This window comes from Zea mays, chromosome 8 (genome assembly GCF_902167145.1).
Source record: "Zea mays cultivar B73 chromosome 8, Zm-B73-REFERENCE-NAM-5.0, whole genome shotgun sequence".
NCBI classification, from domain to species: Eukaryota; Viridiplantae; Streptophyta; class Magnoliopsida; order Poales; family Poaceae; genus Zea; species Zea mays.
In genome coordinates, this window is record NC_050103.1 from 10,425,178 (window position 1) to 10,445,643 (window position 20,466).

Sequence of the window (20,466 nt, forward strand, 5' to 3'; positions counted from 1 at the left end):
TGAGTGAGTTTGTTTGGATGTTGGTATGTTGTTTTCTTCCCCATTGGTTTGGGTTTTGCGGCGCATTAATACATGTCCTATGAGGCTCATAGGACTGGCCATTCCTTTCTGGCCTTCTAGGGGCCAGAAAGTACTCACTCTCACGGTTTTGGTAGATTATATTATGGTGTTGGTGTATCGTATGGTGAGATGGGGAGTCTAGCTGGGACGGATACGGAGTTGGATATCCATCCTCCTCAAAAAACTTTGTGCCGGACCGTCCGGTTAAATACGCGGACCGTCCGACATTATATTCGGACTGTCTGGCGCCATACGTAGACGATCCGAATGGGTTATCTAGGGTTTGCATGGCATGTGGCGGCTTGGGTGCAGGTCTCAGTAATTCGCTTCTAAAAATGGGATCGGCCGCCGCTGGCCCGGACGGTCCGCGCTCACGTGCGGACGGTACGGACATGCGTAGATCGGCAAATTTATCGCCGATGTGCGTGGGAGGCTGTCGTTGCCCAAGGTACATGTCTATCGGCATCCCATAAAGGGGTTGTGACTGGTCGTGACAACCTGTAGCCGATGAATTACGTGTGTATTCCCTCAATTCAGCCTCGTGTGAAGGAAGATTTGTCATAGTAGACTTATCAAGTGCACACACTAGCCTTTTATGATCATTTTGTATATCCCCTATGATACGTTGCAACTCCTCTCGCTGTTCGTCTATGTAAGCTTTAAGATATTGGAGTTCGTTGGTGCTACTTACATTGGGGGTAATCGTAGTAGGTCGGAGCGAAGCTAGATCTGTCGCCCGTTGCCGAATAACTTTGTTGTTCCTGTCCACCTTGAAGTCGGCCAGGAACTTCGCCTTTGCTTCTTGGATCAGCTGCTCATGGCGCTCCTCGAACATGAGCTGTTTTTCAGTCGGCAAGGTTTCCCATGTCGGTGTGATGATATTGCTAGTGGAAACTTCAGAGCTATCCTTTGAACCGGCCATTGAGGGCCGATTTGATAGGTCTATATGGGTTCTCCCCAGCGGAGTCGCCAAAAAGTGTGTTGACGCATTTTTCGGGCGCCAAACACTCAACAAGAACCAGCGGCGGTGCTCTCTGCACAGGCGCGAACGGTTCGCGGCTAGGGACCGGACGGTCCGCGGCCTGGCGCGAGGCTAGGGTTTCCTGCCTGACGGCCGGACGGTCCGCGCGTGCGCATGGGGCGGCGAAGGTCGCTGGCGGCGCCTGGATCTCGCTCCCGGGAGGGACCCTGTCGGGGAGAAGAGATCCTAGGTGTTGTCTAGGCTCGGGCGGACCGACCTAGACTCCTCTAATCGACGTAGAGTCGAAGAGAAGCCGAGAATTTGGGGATTGAGAGGCTAAACTAGAACTAGACTAGAACTACTCCTAATTGTACAAGAAATAAATGCGAGATAAAAGTGTTATTGATTCGATTGATGATTACAAATTGGCCGTATACCTCTCTATTTATAGAGGAGGGGGGGCTGGACCCTTTACAAACTAATTTCTCGAGCTAATTCCGCGAATCTAGCTAACAACCGTAGCACAAAACTCGGAACCCTAATCTGTTTTGCACACGCGCGGACCGTCTGGCCCACAGACGCGGACCGTCCGGACCGCGGACCGTCCGACCTCAGGGTCGAACCGTCCGCCGCTCAAATTGGTGCTCAACAGAGCCTTCGTTGAGGGATGTCAAGGTCTCTAAGTAAGAACCTAAGATATCGTGTAGGAGGTCGTCGAGAAACCTATGGTTGTCAAGACGCCTGTAGACCCCTTCTCGTGTCTGAGCTGCGTCACACGTCTGAGCCGCGAATCTAGCTAACAACCTGTTGTGCACGCGTTATTCAACTTGTTAGGATATGTTGTCCCAACATTGGGCAAGAGAATTCTTTTAGGAGTAAAAAAAATGTGTGGTGCACAAAAAAAATAAAGAAAGGAGAGGCATAGATGTATTGAGGGAAAAAAGAAGAAGAAATATGCGCTAGAATGTTATAACATTAAGTCGTCTATTTTAGGATGGAAGGAGTAAACGTTTCTATGTCTTCCGATGTGCACGCGTGTGTGACTGTCTGGTCATTCTAGTTTCACCGCGCTGTTTCTAAAAGCTGTCTGCCGTGTCAACATTTGTCTAGGAAACGGTGTACGCAGAGTTTCGTCCGTGTGAACAGCTAGCTTCCTCACCTCCCACAAAACTCCCTCACTGCCTCACATCTCTCTTCTCTTCGATAAACTGTATACCATGCCATCTTGTATATGCTTATTTGGCATTTCATCTGGTAATAGGGATGGAAGACTCGCCGAGAATGGTCTTATTGTAGCAAGAGACAAGAGCAGACGCATCGGTTCATATCGACTTTGGCTTATAACGAAGGCAAAGCTCAGCAAAAAATCTAGCGTGTACGTGAACGAGAGAGAAACGACCGAGGAAACAGGACGAGCTTGGCCGCGCTTGAAGTTGAAGCTCAGCCGCGTCGGCGTACCGGCTGCGGTAGAACGAACAGCCTTCGCAATCGCATGCCCAACTGTGAGAAAGAAAACGCGGCCCAGCTGGTAAAACTCGGCCCGAGTGTATCCTTGATCTGTGTGTGAGCGCACTCAGCAAGGCTTCGATGGCGCCCGGCGCGGATGCGGCCCAACAGGCTGGGCAAGTCGGCACATCGGCAGTTTGAGGTCGCTTGGGGGTTGGGCTGATTTCGGTGAGTGCGAACGAGAATGGATACTTTTTGTGTTTTTTTTTCCGCCCGCGAGCGTTCTTCATCAGGGCACCGTATCTTATGAGGAGGCCTGCTGCTCACATGAGCAAAATCAATCCAAATCACTCCCTCCACATCCAACGGTGTTGTGTCAGGGGAGTTTTTGTAAAATGTACAGAGTTGCAAAAAATATTTTATAAAACCCCCTGACGCAGCACCGTTGGATGTGCAGGGTGTGGTCTGGATTGATTTTGCTCATGAGAGCACCAGCGCTCCTTGCGCACAAGATACGGTCTCCTTCATCAGAACACAAAGACTTTCGGGTTGTCTCGGCCGGACCGCCACCGGAATGAGCGGAGCGATTTCCTCCGCGCCGCGCGCCACACAAAAAACGCGAGTGATAAGGGTCGTGCACTCGTACGTGTGTCCCGGTCCCGGGCCAGGTCAACCGGGCTGGAAGTGCTGCTGCTGCTGGAGCCAAATTCTTGCTTGCTCTCTGTTTCTGGTTTCAGACGAACGGGAACACTCCGCCTTATGACCGGCACGTTATGTGTGTGTGTGGTGGTGGTGGTGTGAGACTACAAAATTCATGTATTAATTTATATAATAATCCTCATTCCAAATAGTATACCTAATAAGTTATTTAAAAAAATGAGTTATTTAAAAGATAAAAAAATTTGGGTGAGTTCTAGGTCTCAAACCCTCAACCTCAAGGTTTAAAACATTGTGCTCCACCAACTGAGCTTGATGGCTTTCTGCTATTTTTTCGCAACAAAATTGTTGATAACACAACCGAGCTCGGCGCCAAGATCTATGGCGCCGAGCTCGGTGCCACGTCAACGGCGTTCGGGTTGTGCCAACGCAGCACGTACCTCGGCGCCATAGACTATGGCGCCGAGCAAATGGTTCAAAAATGCCATTAAAATTTTCTAGAGTCCAAACGTATTTTTTTCCGAAAATTGGCTAAAATACAAAAAATTCGGGGGGGGGAGGGGGGGTGTTGGCTAGTGGCTTTGCCTAAACTGGCCGGAAACCGACACGCACAGTACGGGGTTGCCTAACATTTTCCTGACCTTGTGTTTTTTGTTGTGATATGTTTTTGCTTTGTCTCTTCGTCTATGTGAGGACTGAGGACCCGTGTGTCGGACGGACCCGGCGTCCCTGCCGGATTCTGCCCACTTTGGGTTTTTTGCCCCCTCTTTCCTTCTTCCAAATTCAAAGGTCGTCCCGTCGCTCGCGGCACGTTCAACGCGAATTCGGCAACAGAAGAAGCAGACGGTCGTCGTCGTCGTTTTCCTCGAGATTACACCGACACGTTGACACCGGGCGCGTGCGTGCATGTGGTGGGCAGGGGCAGCTCGCAAGCAACTGCGTACCAACCACGTAGTAGTACGCGTGCGGATCTTGTGAAACAGGTTGGCCTGCCCTTGATGCATGAGATGAGACGCCACCAAATGTAGACACCATCGGCAGAGTCCCACGCTACTTTTTTTTAAAGCATGCTTCAGTATCTGCACGTGCTGCTATCGCCTTGGCTTGCCTCGCTCGCGCACATGCACGAAAACGTACGTGGCACACACACTGCTAAGAGAGCAAGTACTAAGATGGCGTAGACGAATGGCACATCAGATTTACGATAATATGGAAGACAAAAAAGACAGAGAAATTAATTCGTTGACTATGACTCTACACGGCTCCCAATTGGTGTAGGAGTGGCGGTCACGATTTGGTTGACCGCAAATGGAAATATGCCAGGAGAGCACGGAATGAATTCGCTGGTTCTGACAATTGGAGAGAGAGGGAGAGAGAGAGAGAGAGAGAGAGAGAGAGAGAGAGAGAGAGGGGGGGGGGGGGAGGTAGGGAGGTCTCCGATCCATACGGGCATAGGGTACGTGTACACGCTTGCTTAACGATGTACTATTGTATTGATCCTCTGTCAACTAGTAGGCAGGAGAACGACAGACATATACGTGCAATTCCTCACGGTTATTCTCAAGGAATGACGATTGTACCAACTGCTGGTCCCGATCGATCGATGCATGTATATACTGCTGTCCACTTGCTTTGAACAAAAAAATAAAATAAAATAAAACGGCAGCACAGCAAAGAGTCGCATGCATGTCTCAAACCCGTGCAGAAACTGAAAAATGGTCCACCGCGCAGAGAGACGGTGCGGCGATCCCCAATCGCATCCCACGGTCATGCATGCATGCATGGTCCTCATAGTCAACATCATTACAGCTTGGTCCCTGCCACGGTATGTACGTACGTATGCCGACACTAGTGTTTATTCCTCACCAACCAATTGAGAAATTTTTTTATTTTAAACAATTTTTAAAAGAAATATTTCTAAAAATAATATTACGCCTCGTTTGGATCATTGGAATTGAATTCCATTCTAATAATAGTAATTTAGGCATATATCAATTAAGCTAATTTGCTTTTATGCAAAATATATTTGTATACTATTATTAACAACATGTCGGAGATATTTATGTGCTACATTTTTACTATAGAGGAGTGGAATGAAGAGTGTCATGTAAGTTACAGAGTAGAAACAAATTCTAGTAATGTATAAAATCATTTCCTATCCTCCACCCTATGAATTTGAGATAGTCTTATATCTGAACTTTGGAAAGTAGTGGAATGCCAAATTCCAAACTAAATAAGTTACTTCTTTGAGTGAATTCCAATTCCTTTAAAATGAAGGGATCCAAACGCCCTGTTAGGGGAATTTCCCCCCCCCCCCCCCCCCCCCCCCCCCCAAAACTAATATATTTGGCCTCGCCAATCTTCCCATTATTGTGGCAAAACCAAATTTCCGGGTCGACCTTCACCTGATCACTTGGCATACGCCATTCAATCGAAAACTGGATGACAAGAGAGAGAATATATTATTCGCTCTAGCTTCTTTCCCTGCCACATATCATACATTTGCTCGATTTCTGCACGCTACATACACCGACATAACCCGAAAAGGAAAGAAGAAAAAGAAGAGTAGATTAATAAGAGGACGAATGAACACGCTACATACGCACGGCGATGCCTAGTTGTTTCCGTCGCCATTGGCCTTGGCCTTGGCCTTCCTGAGGTGCGCGATGGCCTCCTGGAGCGTCGGCCGGAACCTCTCCATGTCCAGCCTCACGTCCTGCTTGTCGAGGTAGGCGTCCTTGAGGGACTCCCAGCCCTTGCTCTTGATCCCGTTGGGGTCCGTGAAGATGGGGTGGTCGCGCGGGTACTGGTCCACCAGCGTGCTCTCCTCCGGCTCGATCCGGTACTCGAGGTAGCGCAGCCCCATGTCCACGGACGGGCCTCGGAAGTATCCGGCCACGAACTCCAGCCCTCCCAGCGGCACCACCTGGATCACCACCCCGCCCGTGGGCAGGAACACCATGTTGGTCAGCCCGGCGCCGTGCACGCCCATGATGGCGTCGCAGCCGTTGGCCAGCTCCGCGAAGGGCGCCACCTCGTGCGTCCCTTCCGACACCACCGCCTCGAACCCGACGGCCTCGGCGCCGCGCACGATCTCCTCCGTGTTGACGAACCGCCGCGTCCGCGCGCGCGCCACCACCAGCAGCCTCGGCCGCCTCGCCGGCGCCGCCGCGACGACGTCGCCGCGCGGGAGCCCGTAGGCGGCGCGCATGAACCGGGTGAAGTCCAGCATGGAGTAGCCGTTGGGCGCGCGGCGCGGGTCGATGCTGAAGTCGGCGTGGCTGGTGAGCCCCACCTGGACGTGGCGGAAGCAGCGCACGCGCGGGTCGCGGTCCAGGTCCACCAGCTCGTACTTGGAGATGCTCCTGAACACGGGCAGGAACTTGCCCACCCACCACGGCTGGAGGTCGGCCACCAGCAGCCGCACCTCGCCCGCGTACCGCCGCGCCGTCAGGAACAGCGGCAGGATCACGTCCGTGAACGCGTGGAAGTAGTTGCCCGTGTACCCGCGGTCCGAGAACACCAGCGCCGGCACGTCGTCGTCGCCGCCGTCCGTGCACGCCGCCTCGCCGGAGCCCGACGCCACCGACCGCACCGTCAGCACGCGCACGAAGCGCATCGCGTTCGGGTCCGCCTTGCGCGGGTACGGCTTGATGCGCCACGACTCCGCGCGGAAGGTCCGGTTGTCCGCGCCCGGCGGCGCCACCAGCGTCACGCTGGCGTTGGCGCCGACCACGCGGACGTCGCCGTCCAGCTCGCACCAGTCGATGCGCCGGTTCGAGGTGACGTCGCACAGCGGCTTCCACTCCCGCTCCCGCGCCGGCGTCGTCTCCGAGTCTTTGCGACCATTAAAAAAAACTCAGTTAGGCACGTTGCTTGTCAGCTAATCATGGAAAGTGGCTGGACAAGGAAAGGTCAAAGTAACTCCAAAAAGAAGTGTTTTTTTCTTCTTCTTCAAATATTCTTCAAATAATAGCAGGAATGGGAAGGAGCTTGACGGAGAAGGAACATGGTGCATGGTAGACCACCGGCACCTACGGAACTATGATCGCACGAGAGGCCTAGAAACGGAGCAATCTACTATCAGCTATTGCAACGGGTACGTTTCTCTCATCTCAAGAAAGGCGAAGGAAGATGCGGCACGGACACAGAGGATAGAGAGCGTAATCAAAGGCACAGTGGTCCAAAAGCAGCAGCAACATCGGTGGTCTTGACTCTTGAGTGTCTGTCTGACCAATATGCGTTTCGCAACGACATGCCTAAGACCCTGAAGAATTGCAATGGAGGTCTTTTCTTTTTTTTTTCTTCGTCGCTCGCATTTCCCGGTGGGGGTTTAGCTAGCTAGCTGCTCATGGAGCAATTTGATGGGAGAGATGGCGCATCTTTTTACCACACGAAAGAAGAGAAGAATCAGGGACGGAGGGGATACCTGCTTGCTTAACCTCTGGAATCCGCTGCGCGGGAGCAGGGAGGATGGCATGGTGAGAGTGAACCACAGAGGGTGAGCTGACATTGGCGCTGCGTGTGGCGGCGGCGGCGGCGGCAGAGTCTTTGCTCCTCTTGGAACCACTGGCAACTGCATCCTGCACCTGTAGCTCCTCGTCCTCAAGACCGCCTGGCCATCAACACAAAAAATTCCCTCAATTCTTCCCCAAAAAGTGGGAAACAAACAAACAAGCAAGCAAACAAAAGAGCGGGGCGAGCATTTATCTTGCTCGAAAGAGCCATACTAATGGCAGTAAAGCTGGCAGTTGGAGGTTGAGTGGTTGCTTTCACACCTGATTCCAGCGTGCTGTTCGCGGCTTCCTCTGACGACACGGGAGGAAGGAGAGCGGCAGGAACGCCTGACCAAGAACCTAAAGCGCGATTAGTGGGGGAAAGGAGAACGGGGAGGAGAAAAACCAGTCTTTTTTATCTGATTTTTGGGATTTGCGTGCAGGAACGGCGGTGGGAGTACGGTGCACACGAGGCCGGTCAGCTTGACCCCAACGGAAGGGAAAGCACGGCCACGGCCACGGCCACGCATCTCGAAACAACAACACGCGATGCTTTGCGCCCTTGCCCGTGGTGTGTACCTGGCCCCGAAGGTGAAGAAGCCTTGCCGCCGTCTTTCTCGAGCGCCTCGGCCTCGCTTCCCTCGTCGGCCATGGACGTCGCGCCCGGGCCTTTCTTGCCCAAATCTGAACGGGAAAACGGTCGGCAGGTCAGGCCGTGGATTGGTGGTACAGTAACCTTTGTCACTGATCTGATGATGGGATGACTTAATGTGAGTAGGCAGACTTGGTTCGTTCGTCCGTCCACCCTGTTCTTTGGAGGAGGAGATCCTCCCAGTGACGTGACGAGTGATTAGCCGACGGCTCACCTAATCCCTGCCTGGAGGCGTTGTAGGTGTCGGCGGCGGCGACGACGCCGCCCACCTCCAGCGAGCCGACCCCGACGCCGCCCGCATTGCTGGAGACGGGTCGGCTGGCTGCTCGAGCAAACGAAGAGACAAACCACGTTCGGAGAAAGAGTCAGCGGTAGCGCCGTGGAATGAATGGGGCCGGCGGCGGGGAGACGGACGGGACGGGGGGTGCGAGGGCTTGCTTTGCTTACTCATGGCGATCTGGATGGCGTCGAACTTGGCGGTGGAGAAGTAGGCGCAGGTGACGAGGAGGAAGCCCGCCACGAGGCCCAGGCCGAACCTGCGCGGCTCCACGCGGCTGACGCTCTTCACCAGCTTCCCTCCGTCCTGCTGGCCGGCGTAGCTGTACGGCAGCTTGCCGCCGCCGGCGTCCATCCCCATGCTTCACTCAGCTAGTCAGCTCAGCTGTCACCTCCCCCTGCCCCGGCCCGGCCCCCCCTGCTTATCTCCGTAAGAGCAGCAGCAGGAGAAGAAGAAGAAGCGGCAGCAGAAGCAGAGCGCCAGAGCCTCCTCCCTCTCTGGTGACTAGTGAGCACGGCGAAGGAAGCGGCAAGCCACGGCACCTGCGAAGCGCCACACAGGCAAACGCCCCACGCCAAAGCGGCGAGGCGGTGCGCAAGCAATAAATTGCGACCGTGAGGCGCCGGGCTCCGCTGGGGAGACGGTTCTGTGGGGGGCGTGGAAGGATGGACGAACGAGTGAAAAGTGAATACGGCAGGGGTGGCGTCCGTCTCTGCTCGCCACCTCCATTTATTCCTCCCCGTAAACCTCCGTCTGCCATGCCATGGCCCACCCTGTTAATAGTACAGTAGGCTGCCATGCCATCAGTAGTAGTACTGTATTTTACTCGTTGTGTTTTCGCCTTTTCGGGAACACAATTTTCCTTCCCCACCAATAAAGAACGCAAAGGCAGCTGGAGATTTCCGAGAGAGAGAAAGTATATATATTATTATATAAATGGCGGGCACCGGCAAAACATGCCCGAAAAAATGGGCCTCTCTGGCTGGACCGGACTGGATGGGGTCCGTCCGTCCGTCCGTCCGTGTATGTATGTGTCTGTATTATTGAGGGTTCGATTAGCCGCCGCTGGATCCATGGGAACACGGAGGAGGGCTCAATTCCATGGTGTAGCACCATGTGGAGATGCAGTGGTTGCTGTTGAGAAACCCTAAAAGGGGTTTAATGGGCTAATACCGAAACTGCCATTAGGGGTACACAGGTTATATATATGTACTCATACTAGGGATGGCAGTTGGACCCGTGGGTATGGATACCCGCGGGTTTCGTACCCACTGGATATGGATACGGGTACAAAAACTCACTCGTGGGTCCTATCGGGTCGGATACCCGAAATACATCGGGTCGGGTATGGATAAAATACTTTACCCATGGGTATCCAGTGGATACCCGAAATATCAATATACCTCTTTAAATATGTTACATCCACTAAGAATGTGCTACATTCACTAGAAAAACTCACTCGCATGTGTTGTTGATTAATGAATATTAATTTATGTTGTGTTAACAGTCAATTGTAATGTAATCGAGACCAATGAGACATTGACAATGGTATAATTGTCAACTGTCATGAACTCATTAAGCTTTTATTCTCTGTACTCAAATTTAAATTTATTGGATGTCATAATTATGAGTTGAGATATTGTATCGACGTGTAGCCAAATATAGTCATTCTCGTGTTGCATTGGTGCTTAGATGTAAACTAAAATATTTTATGCATTTATTATAACACTGAACAAATGTTATTTAGTCTACAATAACATATCCACTGAATACCCGATATCCGGTGGATACCCGATGGGCATGGGTACGGGTACAATTTCTCGCCCGATTGGCTTGGTGGGTATGGATATTTATAGAAGTCTCGGATACAATTTCGGGTCGGGTATTATTATACCCGAACAAAACCCGACCCGCTGCCATCTCTAACTCATACCCATCATAAAAAAGATAGACAGAAAGAGCTTCCATCCACTGTGTCTCTTATTCCTCTCTGTGTTGGGTTGCTGGGAAGGGAGCGGGCTTCTACAACTTCTCACGTCCCTACTGCTGTTGGGAGGGTTCGGAGTCCGGATCGGGGATCTGCGACAACTACGTTATTCAACACGTCATCAGCACTGCTCTACCTCGACTCGTGGATCCGATCGGCAACGACTCTCCACCACGCCGGCAGGTCCTCCGGCCTTGCCGAACTGTCCTACGCGACAGCCTTCGCTCCTGTTCGTCGAGAAACGCGGTATAAAATCTCGATCCGTGATTTACTTTTCGGCGTTAAAAATTGCTTCGTCGCGCGGCCGTGCGTGCCGCCGCACAGACCAGGACTCCTCGCAGCAGCCGCATGCACAAACGGCCGAGCTGTTCTTAGAAAAAAAAATAGGAAAGTTTTTTTCCCTGCATGTGCGTTTGAAGTTATCTTAGAGAAAAAAAGGATAGATAGACTTGTGGACTTTGACTTTTTCTTGCATGGCGGTTCACATTTTCTGAAACCGCATGCACCTCGTGGTGCCCCTCGCACGCGGCCACCAGCCCCCAGGCCCCAGCTTTCGCTCCCATCAGGACCCACCTCGCATGTCAGTTGGTTCCCTGGAGTTCGCGTGGAGACGTGAGAGAAAAAAAAATCACTGCATGCGGCCAGTTGGTTATTAGAGAGGTGGAAAAAAAAAGACAGGAACCGCATGCAATCGCTCCGCGTTTAGAAAAAGTAGACGACATATTTTTTTTCCGGCATGTATGGGCGGTTCAAGTTTTCTTGGAAAAAAAAAGAAAAGGTAGGCGGCAAATTTTTTTTTCCATGTATAGGCGGTTGACGTTTTCTTGGGAAGAAAAAGTAGGCAGAATTTCTGTGGCCCTCGCCGTTTCCTGCTGCATGCATCTGCTGGACGCCTGGAGCCCTAGACACGCAAACGACTTGCATGACCGATCCCACCTCGCATCCGCATGCAACGATGGGCTCCACCATGCCTAGCGAGCGGTTCACTTTTCTTACGGAGAAAAAAAAGGCTGCCTCATGCAACGTTCTGTTAGTGCCGCATGCAACCGCTCCGTGCCCCCCGCCGCCAATTGCTGCTACACACGACTTGATTTCCTATGGCTGCATGCATTGCGCTATTGTTTTAATTTACTTTATGATATTTTGTATGCATGGGGCGAGTGTTTAAATGGTCACGTTTTTAATACAATCCTAATGATTTCGTCGAACCATAAAGATAACGTGACCCTAGCATGAGATCCGAATTCTTTTATTTCGGTTATAATTGTTGCACTTGAATAAATTTCCAGTGAATTTATCAGTATTGTACAGTGCAGACTTATTTTTATATGCATTATTTATCTCATGTTTTCCTGCTGAAAATAGATAATGCAAGTTTTTTTACATACAACCATTTAAATTTATGTTATGGATAATTGGCACGCCTAATTAACCTGGAGTTAATTTTGCGTGACATGTTATGGCTGAAGGCAGCAAGACTGACTACGCGGAGCTTGCCCTAGCAGAGGCAAAGACAAAGGCAAAAGCAACCCCCAGCAGGGCGATGCAAGTGCCTTAAAGCATGCTGACGAAATATGTTTCAGGTGCGGGTCTCAGCAGCACTGGTCCCGTACATGCATCACTAAGAAATACCTGATTGACATATATCAGGAATGGAAGAAACGCCAGAACTCAGAGGCTCACTTTATCCAGGCGCCTGTAGATGCCACAACTGGAGAGCACCTTAAGTTGCCTCAGCCTGCTGCACAGTTTGAGCATGCTGCCATAAATGTCGATGCCACAGCTAAGAACGGTACTCCGTTAGGCAAAGTCGACTTCGATTTCGACACTGATGATCTCTCGTAGTCGATCACGTTATCAGTCATTAGCTCCACATTTATTTCCATAGCAATTTTATTTCTAGAAGAACATTTATTTGGTTATGATGTAATAAATGCTCCTGCTGAGCCCATACTATTTGGTTGATTGAGATTAATTGCTTTGCAATTTTATTTATTCCTCATTCATGGTTTAATTGTTCTTGCTCTATTATATGTTGTCATCATGAATGATGAACTAAATCAATATTATATATTATTTCTATAGAACAAGACTCACTTCCCACGATGGAGGAAAACGATGAACCATGCCTGATTGATAGCGCAGCCACAAATTCGATTCTTAGAGAGACGAAATATTTTCAGACACTCCTGAAGAGGACTGAGAATATCACTACGATTGTCGGCAATAATGGCCGCATTGTAGGCTCCGGTCGAGCCATTGTTGTCCTCCCTAATGGTACTAGGATCTTCATTGAAGAAGCATTCCTATACCCAGGAGCAACTCGTACTCTCCTCACGTTCAAAGATATCCGTCGTAGCGGCTATCACGTTACAACTGCATGTGTGGGTGGTGCTGAATACCTCCATATCACATCAACAAACGAATGTGAAACAAAAGTGGTAGAGAAAGCGCAAGGCACCTCCTCTGGGTTGTATTACTCAAGAATTAAACCACCCCCTGAATTTGTTGCGATGTCTACTATATTTAAAAATCCTGAGTCTTTTCGAGTATGGCATGAAAGACTAGGACACCCTGGATTAAGGATGATGTGGAACATCATAACTAGCTCTATTGGCCATGGCATGAAAACCACACAAATTCCTAAAGACTTTCTATGCGTCTCTTGTGCTAAAGGAAAACTGATAACTAAGCCCTCTTACCTGAAAGTAAAGGCTGAGTCCCCGAGTTTCCTGCAGAGACTTCAGGGTGATATCTGTGGTCCAATCAACCCCCTATCGGGGCCCTTTAGATATTTTATGGTTCTTATAGATGCTTCTACTAAGTGGAGTCACGTGTGCCTGTTGTCCACGCGGAAACACGCATTTGCAAAATTTATTGCCCAAATTATCCGTTTGCGTGCGAGCTTCCCGGAGAACCGCATTCAGTCAATCAGGATGGACAATGCCGGAGAGTTTACCTCAAAGGCCTTTAATGACTATTGTCTTGCTCTGGGCATAAATGTAGAGCATTCTGTACCACATGTCCATACACAGAATGGACTTGCCGAGTCCTTAATTAAAAGAATAAAATTCATAGCCAGGCCACTTCTACAAGATAGCAAACTTCCAACCAGCTGTTGGGGACACGCAGTTTTGCACGCTGCGGCCTTAATCCAATATAGACCATCTGCTTACCACTCTGCTTCTCCCCACCAGTTAACGCGTGGTCAACAACCAGTGGTTTCCCATCTGCGAAAATTCGGTTGTGCTGTATACGTGCCGATATCACCACCCCAGCGTACATCTATGGGACCTCACCGGAAGTTGGGGATCTATGTTGGTTATGAATCTCTGTCCATAATCAAATATTTAGAGCCTAGAACTGGGGATCTGTTCACGGCTCGGTACGCTGATAGCATCTTCGATGAAGAGCATTTCCCGGCATTAGGGGGAGGATTGTACCTTAATAATAAAGAATGCCGAGAAATAGAATGGAGTGCTAGTAGCATCCAATCGCTTGACCCACGCACTAGAGAAACCGAACTTGAAGTTCAACGAATAATACACCTGCAAAACTTAGCAAATAATCTGCCAGATGCCTTTACTGATATAAGAGGAGTGTCGAAGTCGCATATTCCTGCGGCAAATGCACCGGAGAGAGTGGAGATACCTCTGCAGGGTATGGACTCTACTCGTACTCCCCATCCTAGGAAAAGGGGGAGAAAACCGGATGATTCAGTATCAGCCAAGCGGGGACGCCTGCACCGGCAAGTTACTGAAGAGAATGCAACGTGCTCCCTTTCAGATGTTCCAGCAGTAACACACCTTGAAGGTGAACGTCCTAGTGCAAATGTGCGCACAAATAAAAGCACAAGGACTTCAGAACAACCGGTTTCAAATAACTTGGGAAATCACAAAGAACCGGATGATTCAGTTGAAGAAATTGCCATAAACTATGTTGAGACGGGAGAGTTATATAACCGAAAGACTACAGTTGTCGACACTGATTTCGTCTCTATGATTGCTGTTGTGATTACTGAGGATCCTGAACCAAAGTCCATGGCAGAGTGCCAGAAGCGCTCAGATTGGGTCAAATGGAAAGAAGCAATAGAGACGGAATTGCTCTCGCTTTCAAAGAGGCAAGTATTTGGGCCTGTCGCCCGCACGCCCCCCAATGTTACCCCAGTCGGGTTCAAATGGGTGTTCGTCCGAAAGAGGGATGCGAACAATGAGGTGGTGAGATACAAAGCGAGACTTGTAGCACAAGGGTTCACGCAGAGACCCGACATCGATTACGATGAAACTTACTCCCCGGTAATGAGTGGCACAACGTTCCGATATTTGATATCACTGGCAGCAGGTTTAAACTTAAAAATGCAGATGATGGACGTAGTGACCGCATACTTGTATGGGTCATTGGATTCGGAAATCTATATGAAGGTCCCGGATGGGCTGAGAGTTCCGGATGCCAAGTCAAATCGCAACATGTACAGCGTTAGGTTGCAGAGGGCGCTGTATGGGCTTAAACAATCTGGGCGGATGTGGTACAATCGGCTCAGCGAATTCCTCCTGAAGAAGGGATACGTAAATAATCCAGATTCTCCTTGTGTATTCATTAGAAAATCCCAGAAGGGTTTTTGCATAGTTTCGGTCTATGTTGATGACTTGAATATCATTTGATATGTTGAGGATATTGAGGAGGCCAGCGCCTACCTCAAGACAGAGTTTGAAATGAAAGACTTGGGAGAAACCAAGTTTTGCTTGGGCCTGCAGATCGAACATCTCCCAGAAGGAATATTTGTACACCAGTCGACCTATTGTAAAAAGGTCCTTGAGAGATTTAATATGATTAAAGCTCACCCTTTAAAGACCCCGATGGTCGTGAGATCCCTTGAAATGGATACCGACCCATTTAGACCAAAGAGTGATGATGAGAAATCGTTGGGACCTGAAGTTCCTTACCTTAGCGCTATTGGAGCACTGACGTACCTTGCGAATTGCACCAGGCCTGATATTGCATTCGCGGTAAATCTACTAGCTAGATACAGTGCAGACCCAACCAGAAGACATTGGGTAGGTGTTAAGACTATACTTAGATACCTCAAAGGCACTCAAGATCTTGGCTTGTTTTTTCCGAAGAATCAGGACCAGACTATGGTGGGCTATGCTGATGCTGGATATCAGTCAGATCCCCATAATGGTATATCTCAGACTGGCTTTGTATTTCTATGTGGTGGCACTGCTGTATCCTGGAGATCGTGCAAACAGACATTAGTAACAACGTCTACTAACCACTCAGAAATAATCTCACTATATGAAGCCGCACGAGAATGTGCTTGGCTACGACGGATGACTAACTACATCCAGAAGTCATGTGGTTATAACACCGCAAATACCCCCACCATTATCTATGAAGATAATGTTGCATGTGTTGCACAAATGGAAACGGGCTATATTAAGAGCAATATGACTAAGCATATCTGTCCTAAGTATTTTTATCCTCATGAACTCCAGAACGAGGGTGAGATAAAAATCCTGCAAGTCAAGTCTTGTGATAATCTGGCTGATTTATTCACTAAATCCTTACCTGCAGTCACATTCAGAAAATGTGTACGAGGTATAGGGATGAGGCATTTGAGAGACCTGCAGGGTTCAGGGGGAGATCACCTCTGAATTTCAGCCCTTACAATTCGACCTGAAGATCGTATATTATACACCTTGAAGGTTATAGTTGTCCTGAAGACACCCATTGTACTCTTTTTCCCATTGTGAGTTTTCCTGAAGTTTCTCACAGATGGTTTTTAACGAGGCAACAAGTGCAATACATCGAGTGACACTATGCTCTCTTTCTCCATTTTTTCCCACTGAGTTTTTCGGAGTTTTGATGAGACATAAGTCGTCACGGTATTCGCCCAAGGGGGAGTGTTGAGAAACCCTAAAAGGGGTTTAATGGGCTAATACCGAAACTGCCCTTAGGGGTACACAGGTTATATATATGTACTCATACCCATCATAAAAAAGATAGACAGAAAGAGCTTCCATCCACTATGTCTCTTGTTCCTCTCTGTGTTGGGTTGCTGGGAAGGGAGCGGGCTTCTACAACTTCTCACGTCCCTACTGCTGTTGGGAGGGTTCGGAGTCCGGATCGGGGATCTGCGACAACTACGTTATTCAACAGTTGCAACATCGCTTCACGAGGGTGACGAGTGGCCATGAAGGGTTGGTTGGTTAACTTGCAGGCCTTTCTTGCTCCACTCGACCACTCTGGCCTCTAGTCCCACTGTGTTTGTGTGTGTATAGCTGCTAGCGAGGCATATATAGCTAGACAAACAATCGTGTCGTCAGTTCGTCACCATGCCACGCTGCAGCACTGCATCACTCACTCAGCTTCAATATTCGTGTGCAGCTAGGTCGCTTGGAAGGAAGGACCACCGGAGCAAAACTGTCTGAAGATGCGATCCTTCCTTTCCTTGTGAGCAGTGACAACTCAATCAGCTGCCCACCTTCTTCTACTTCTACTTGACGACGACGCCTGTGCTCTACTCTACTAACCACCGCCCGTCGGTGCAAGAAGTGGCACTGGCTGCGATCGGGTGGTGTCCGTGTCAGGGGAGATCGCGACCGGCGCGGAGAAAGATGCCGAGATGGCTGCAGCCTGCCTAAGGGCTAGCACTAGCAGGTTATGTCGACCGGCGCGGAGAAAACGACAAAAACACCTACACAGCGACCGGGCTACGACGCCTCTGGAGCACAAATAAATTCTAATATATATACCTAGATATGCATTACCTAGACTTGCTGTGGTATTGTTTAGCATATAATATACTTAAAACATGGTTTTAAAATTTTCATTTTCTCGTTAAAAATGAATAGAACGAGCCAGTTAAACATGATAAAAAAGACAAACGAATTCTAATTGGGTACCGAGGTACCGGACCAGCCGACCAGATAAGCCTGATTACTCTACTAGACAGCAGCAATACACGAGCACAGCATATTGGGCTTACTAAGCCGCCGTAGTTCTTGACACGAGGCTGCTCAATACCCTCGATGTCTTGGGCCGTCATAAACAGAGTCAAACATGGGCCGTCCAGTCACTCGTGGTCGTGGGTCTGGCGCAGGAGCTCCATAGCGCGGCGCAAGGCGCCACTGAAGCGGCGGACGTCGATCGTCACGTTCTGGCCCACCAGGTACGCGGCCCGCAGCGCCATCCAGCCTTCGCTCCGCACCGCCGCGGGGTCCCTCAGCACGCGGTGGTCGCGCGGGTACCGCGTCGCCAGCGTGCTCTCCGCCTCGGCGATGCCGTAGTGCACGTAGCGGAGCCCCGCGTCGCGCGCGGGCGCGCCGAAGTCGTCCGCGGCCATGGCGTCCAGCCCGCCCAGCGGCACCACCTGCACCACCACGGCCCCCGCGGGGAGGAACACCAGGTTCGCCAGCCCGGCGCCGTGCACGCCCACCAGCACGTCGCACGAGTTCACCACCCGCGCGAACGACGCCAGGTCCGCGTGCCGCGCCGGCTCGCCCACCACCACCTCGTACCCGAGCGAGGCGGCGGCCCGCGCGATGGAGCCGGCGTTGGTGAACGCCCGCGTCGACTTCCGGGAGATGAGCAGCAGCCTGGGCCGGACGCCGCCGCCGCCGCGGCCGTGGACACGGATGGCCTTGTCCCGAGGCAGGCCGTAGGATCGCCGGGCGAGCAGCGTGAAGTCGGCCATGGAGTACTCGCCGCCGCCGGCGGTCCTCGCGGCGTCCACGCTCATCTCCTTGTGGAACTCGAGGCCTAGGATCACGTGCGGGTAGCAGAGCACGCCCCCGCTGCTGCTCCCCCTGCTCATGTCCACCACCGCGTGCCGGGAGAGCCCGCCGAGCAGCGGCCGGAACTTGTCCAGCCACCACGGCTGGGCGTCGCCGACGAGGAGGTGCACGTCGCCGCCGAACCGGCGCGCGGTGATGAACAGCGGGACGAGGACGTCGGTCAGGTCGTGGAACATGTTCCCCGCGTAGCCTCCGACGGAGAAGACGACCGCGGGGGCGGTGTGGTTGGCCGTGCATCGGGGAGCAGCAGCGGCGGCGGCGCCGGAGGTGTGGTGCGGCGACGCCGACGCCGTCGCCACAGTCACCGTCACCTCAGTGACGCGGGCGAGCGCGTGCCGGTCGTTCTTCCTGCCGTGCGGCTTCATCCTCCATGACTGGCGCCTCGCCAACGGATGGTGGAGGACGATCGTAGCGTTGGGGAGGACGCGGACGTCGCCTCTCAGCTCGCACACGTCGGACCTCGAGCTCGAAAAGTCGCACAGCACCGGCACTCTGTTTCTGCCTGCAACACCACATCGTAGATCCATTTCATAGACGGGTTGAGCCTTCTGGCCGACATTGCTCAAGCTGTTTGATCCTCAGAGTGAGTGGCGTTCCTGGACATACCGAAACGATGAGAGCCTAATCTTTCCTCTCCCCACATCACTGAAGAAACCGGACCTACTGAGAACAACAAGCTCACTGCGAACACAACGATAAGAGAAGTCAGATTAGCATCACTGCACTCGTGGAAATGACGTTTAAGAGTCAGGATTACTGCAAGAACTTACATGTCTGCAGAGGAACCGCGTCATGCCGGAACATTGCGGCAAGTGATATCATCGCCACAAGAACGCATCCTGCAAGAAGCGCCAACCCCAACCTGACGGTAAAACTACTGACGGGTTTCTTCTCGCATGCCATCCTGTAATGCTGAAACCTTCATCTATGGCAAACACGGAGCAATAGCATGGACATTCTCTGAGTAGTTGCCTTGATTGTATTCGTTTCCATCTGACATCAGGAACGTTCTACTGCTCTTCTGATAGAGTGTTAGTTCAAACATCTGGACTGAAACAAGTGGCGTTTGTTGAGAGATTTTTCTCAGGCTCCAGCAGAAGAACATGAAGCGCTACTGGTCCTGAATGGGTTGCCGTGCGAAGTTAGATGAGCGAACTCCAGGTAGAAAAGAAGCGAAAGCAAACTACGTGTCTCACTCACCTTTTGGTCTGGTAGGAATGTGTGTGGGTACTGTGCACATTGAAAGTCTGCATGTTTGTTGCAGTAGTGAGCAAATACTGCAGAAGACACTCTCAGACGAGGCAAAAGTAGGTGATAAATTTTCAAATTAAACTATTAAATCACTGAAGAACATTCTTGTCTTTCAAACTTAAATTAAGGTTCTGTTTGAAACCTCTAAAACTAATAATTAGCTACTAAAATTATTTTTTGGGTTCCGAACACCATCAGCTAAGGGCATGTACAGTGGTGTTTAATGTGGGGGCTCTTAAGGTGTTTTAGGGGTTATTTGCAAAAAAATCTTAGAGCCGTCTCTCCGTGAAGAGACGCATCTGGCTCGTAAACCAAGTAACAACAGACGTCTCACTTCCCACTATACGAATTTGTCGTATGTTCTATCGATCTGATGCTATACAAATACATTTAATTCTATATTTATTAATAGACTACGTTTATAGACACTCCATTGTACAATAGAGTCTCTTAGTTATCTCCTGTGCTTGGAGAACCGTTTTGGTGTCTCTCCACTGTACATGCCCTAATACTGTAACTTATTGTTAGCTACCTTACAACTAACAATTAGTTCATTAGCTGGTTCAATCCAGCTAATAATTTATTATTCACTGGCTAACTATTAGCTCGAGGGGTTCAAACATGGCCTAAATCTAGTACAGGAAATAGAGCATGGCACACAACCGAATCAGAACAGAGTAACAACAAATCTGAGTGGGTGCCTGTTCAGAATTAGTTGCAGTACACATGAACCAGAACATGACAAAAAGGTCAAACTAGTGCCTGTTAGGTGTTAGACTGAAGAAAGAACTGTTCCAGTTAGGTGGTCCGACCCTTTTTCAGTGAATAACTAAATTGGGGTTCTGCTCAGTCAAATCCTCCTTGCTAAAATCGGAAGCAACAT

At 50.4% G+C, this 20,466-nt stretch overlaps 2 protein-coding genes across 10 annotated transcripts; both read right to left on the reverse strand.

Annotated features, from left to right (window-relative positions):
* Window positions 1-5,513: 5,513 nt before the first annotated feature.
* LOC100191928 (uncharacterized) lies at window positions 5,514-9,264 on the reverse strand. 9 transcript variants are annotated; one of them, NM_001137515.1, is made up of 6 exons: window positions 8,720-9,103; window positions 8,487-8,594; window positions 8,200-8,304; window positions 7,903-7,968; window positions 7,554-7,739; window positions 5,514-6,961 (listed from the first exon to the last, which is right to left on the reverse strand). In NM_001137515.1, exons 1-6 carry the CDS (start codon window positions 8,907-8,909, stop codon window positions 5,739-5,741), a joined length of 1,878 nt encoding a protein of 625 aa, NP_001130987.1. In that variant the 5' UTR covers window positions 8,910-9,103; the 3' UTR covers window positions 5,514-5,738. The 9 variants fall into 9 exon arrangements, with proteins under 9 accessions (NP_001130987.1, XP_008654263.1, XP_008654262.1 ...); XM_008656041.3 differs by having other exon boundaries at window positions 5,564-6,961; window positions 7,855-7,968; window positions 8,720-9,264; XM_008656040.3 differs by having other exon boundaries at window positions 5,564-6,961; window positions 7,855-7,980; window positions 8,720-9,264.
* An 8,120-nt stretch (window positions 9,265-17,384) lies between these two features.
* On the reverse strand, window positions 17,385-19,442 carry LOC100274284 (Glycosyltransferase family 61 protein). The gene is made up of 3 exons (NM_001148648.1): window positions 19,103-19,442; window positions 18,939-19,013; window positions 17,385-18,834 (listed from the first exon to the last, which is right to left on the reverse strand). Exons 1-3 carry the CDS (start codon window positions 19,233-19,235, stop codon window positions 17,612-17,614), a joined length of 1,431 nt encoding a protein of 476 aa, NP_001142120.1. The 5' UTR covers window positions 19,236-19,442; the 3' UTR covers window positions 17,385-17,611.
* Between the last annotated feature and the right edge of the window lie 1,024 nt (window positions 19,443-20,466).

Coding starts and splice junctions, on each gene's coding strand:
- LOC100191928 (XM_008656040.3), bottom strand. CDS start 8,909: ATGGGGATGGACGCCGGCGGCGGCAAGCTGCCGTACAGCTACGCCGGC. Junction 8,595..8,719: donor CGCCATCCAGATCGCCATGA/GTAAGCAAAGCA, acceptor TTGCTCGAGCAG/CCAGCCGACCCGTCTCCAGC. Junction 7,981..8,199: donor TTCTTCACCTTCGGGGCCAG/GTACACACCACG, acceptor ATCGCGCTTTAG/GTTCTTGGTCAGGCGTTCCT.
- LOC100274284 (NM_001148648.1), bottom strand. CDS start 19,235: ATGGCATGCGAGAAGAAACCCGTCAGTAGTTTTACCGTCAGGTTGGGG. Junction 19,014..19,102: donor CGCGGTTCCTCTGCAGACAT/GTAAGTTCTTGC, acceptor TTGTGTTCGCAG/TGAGCTTGTTGTTCTCAGTA. Junction 18,835..18,938: donor ATTAGGCTCTCATCGTTTCG/GTATGTCCAGGA, acceptor GTGGTGTTGCAG/GCAGAAACAGAGTGCCGGTG.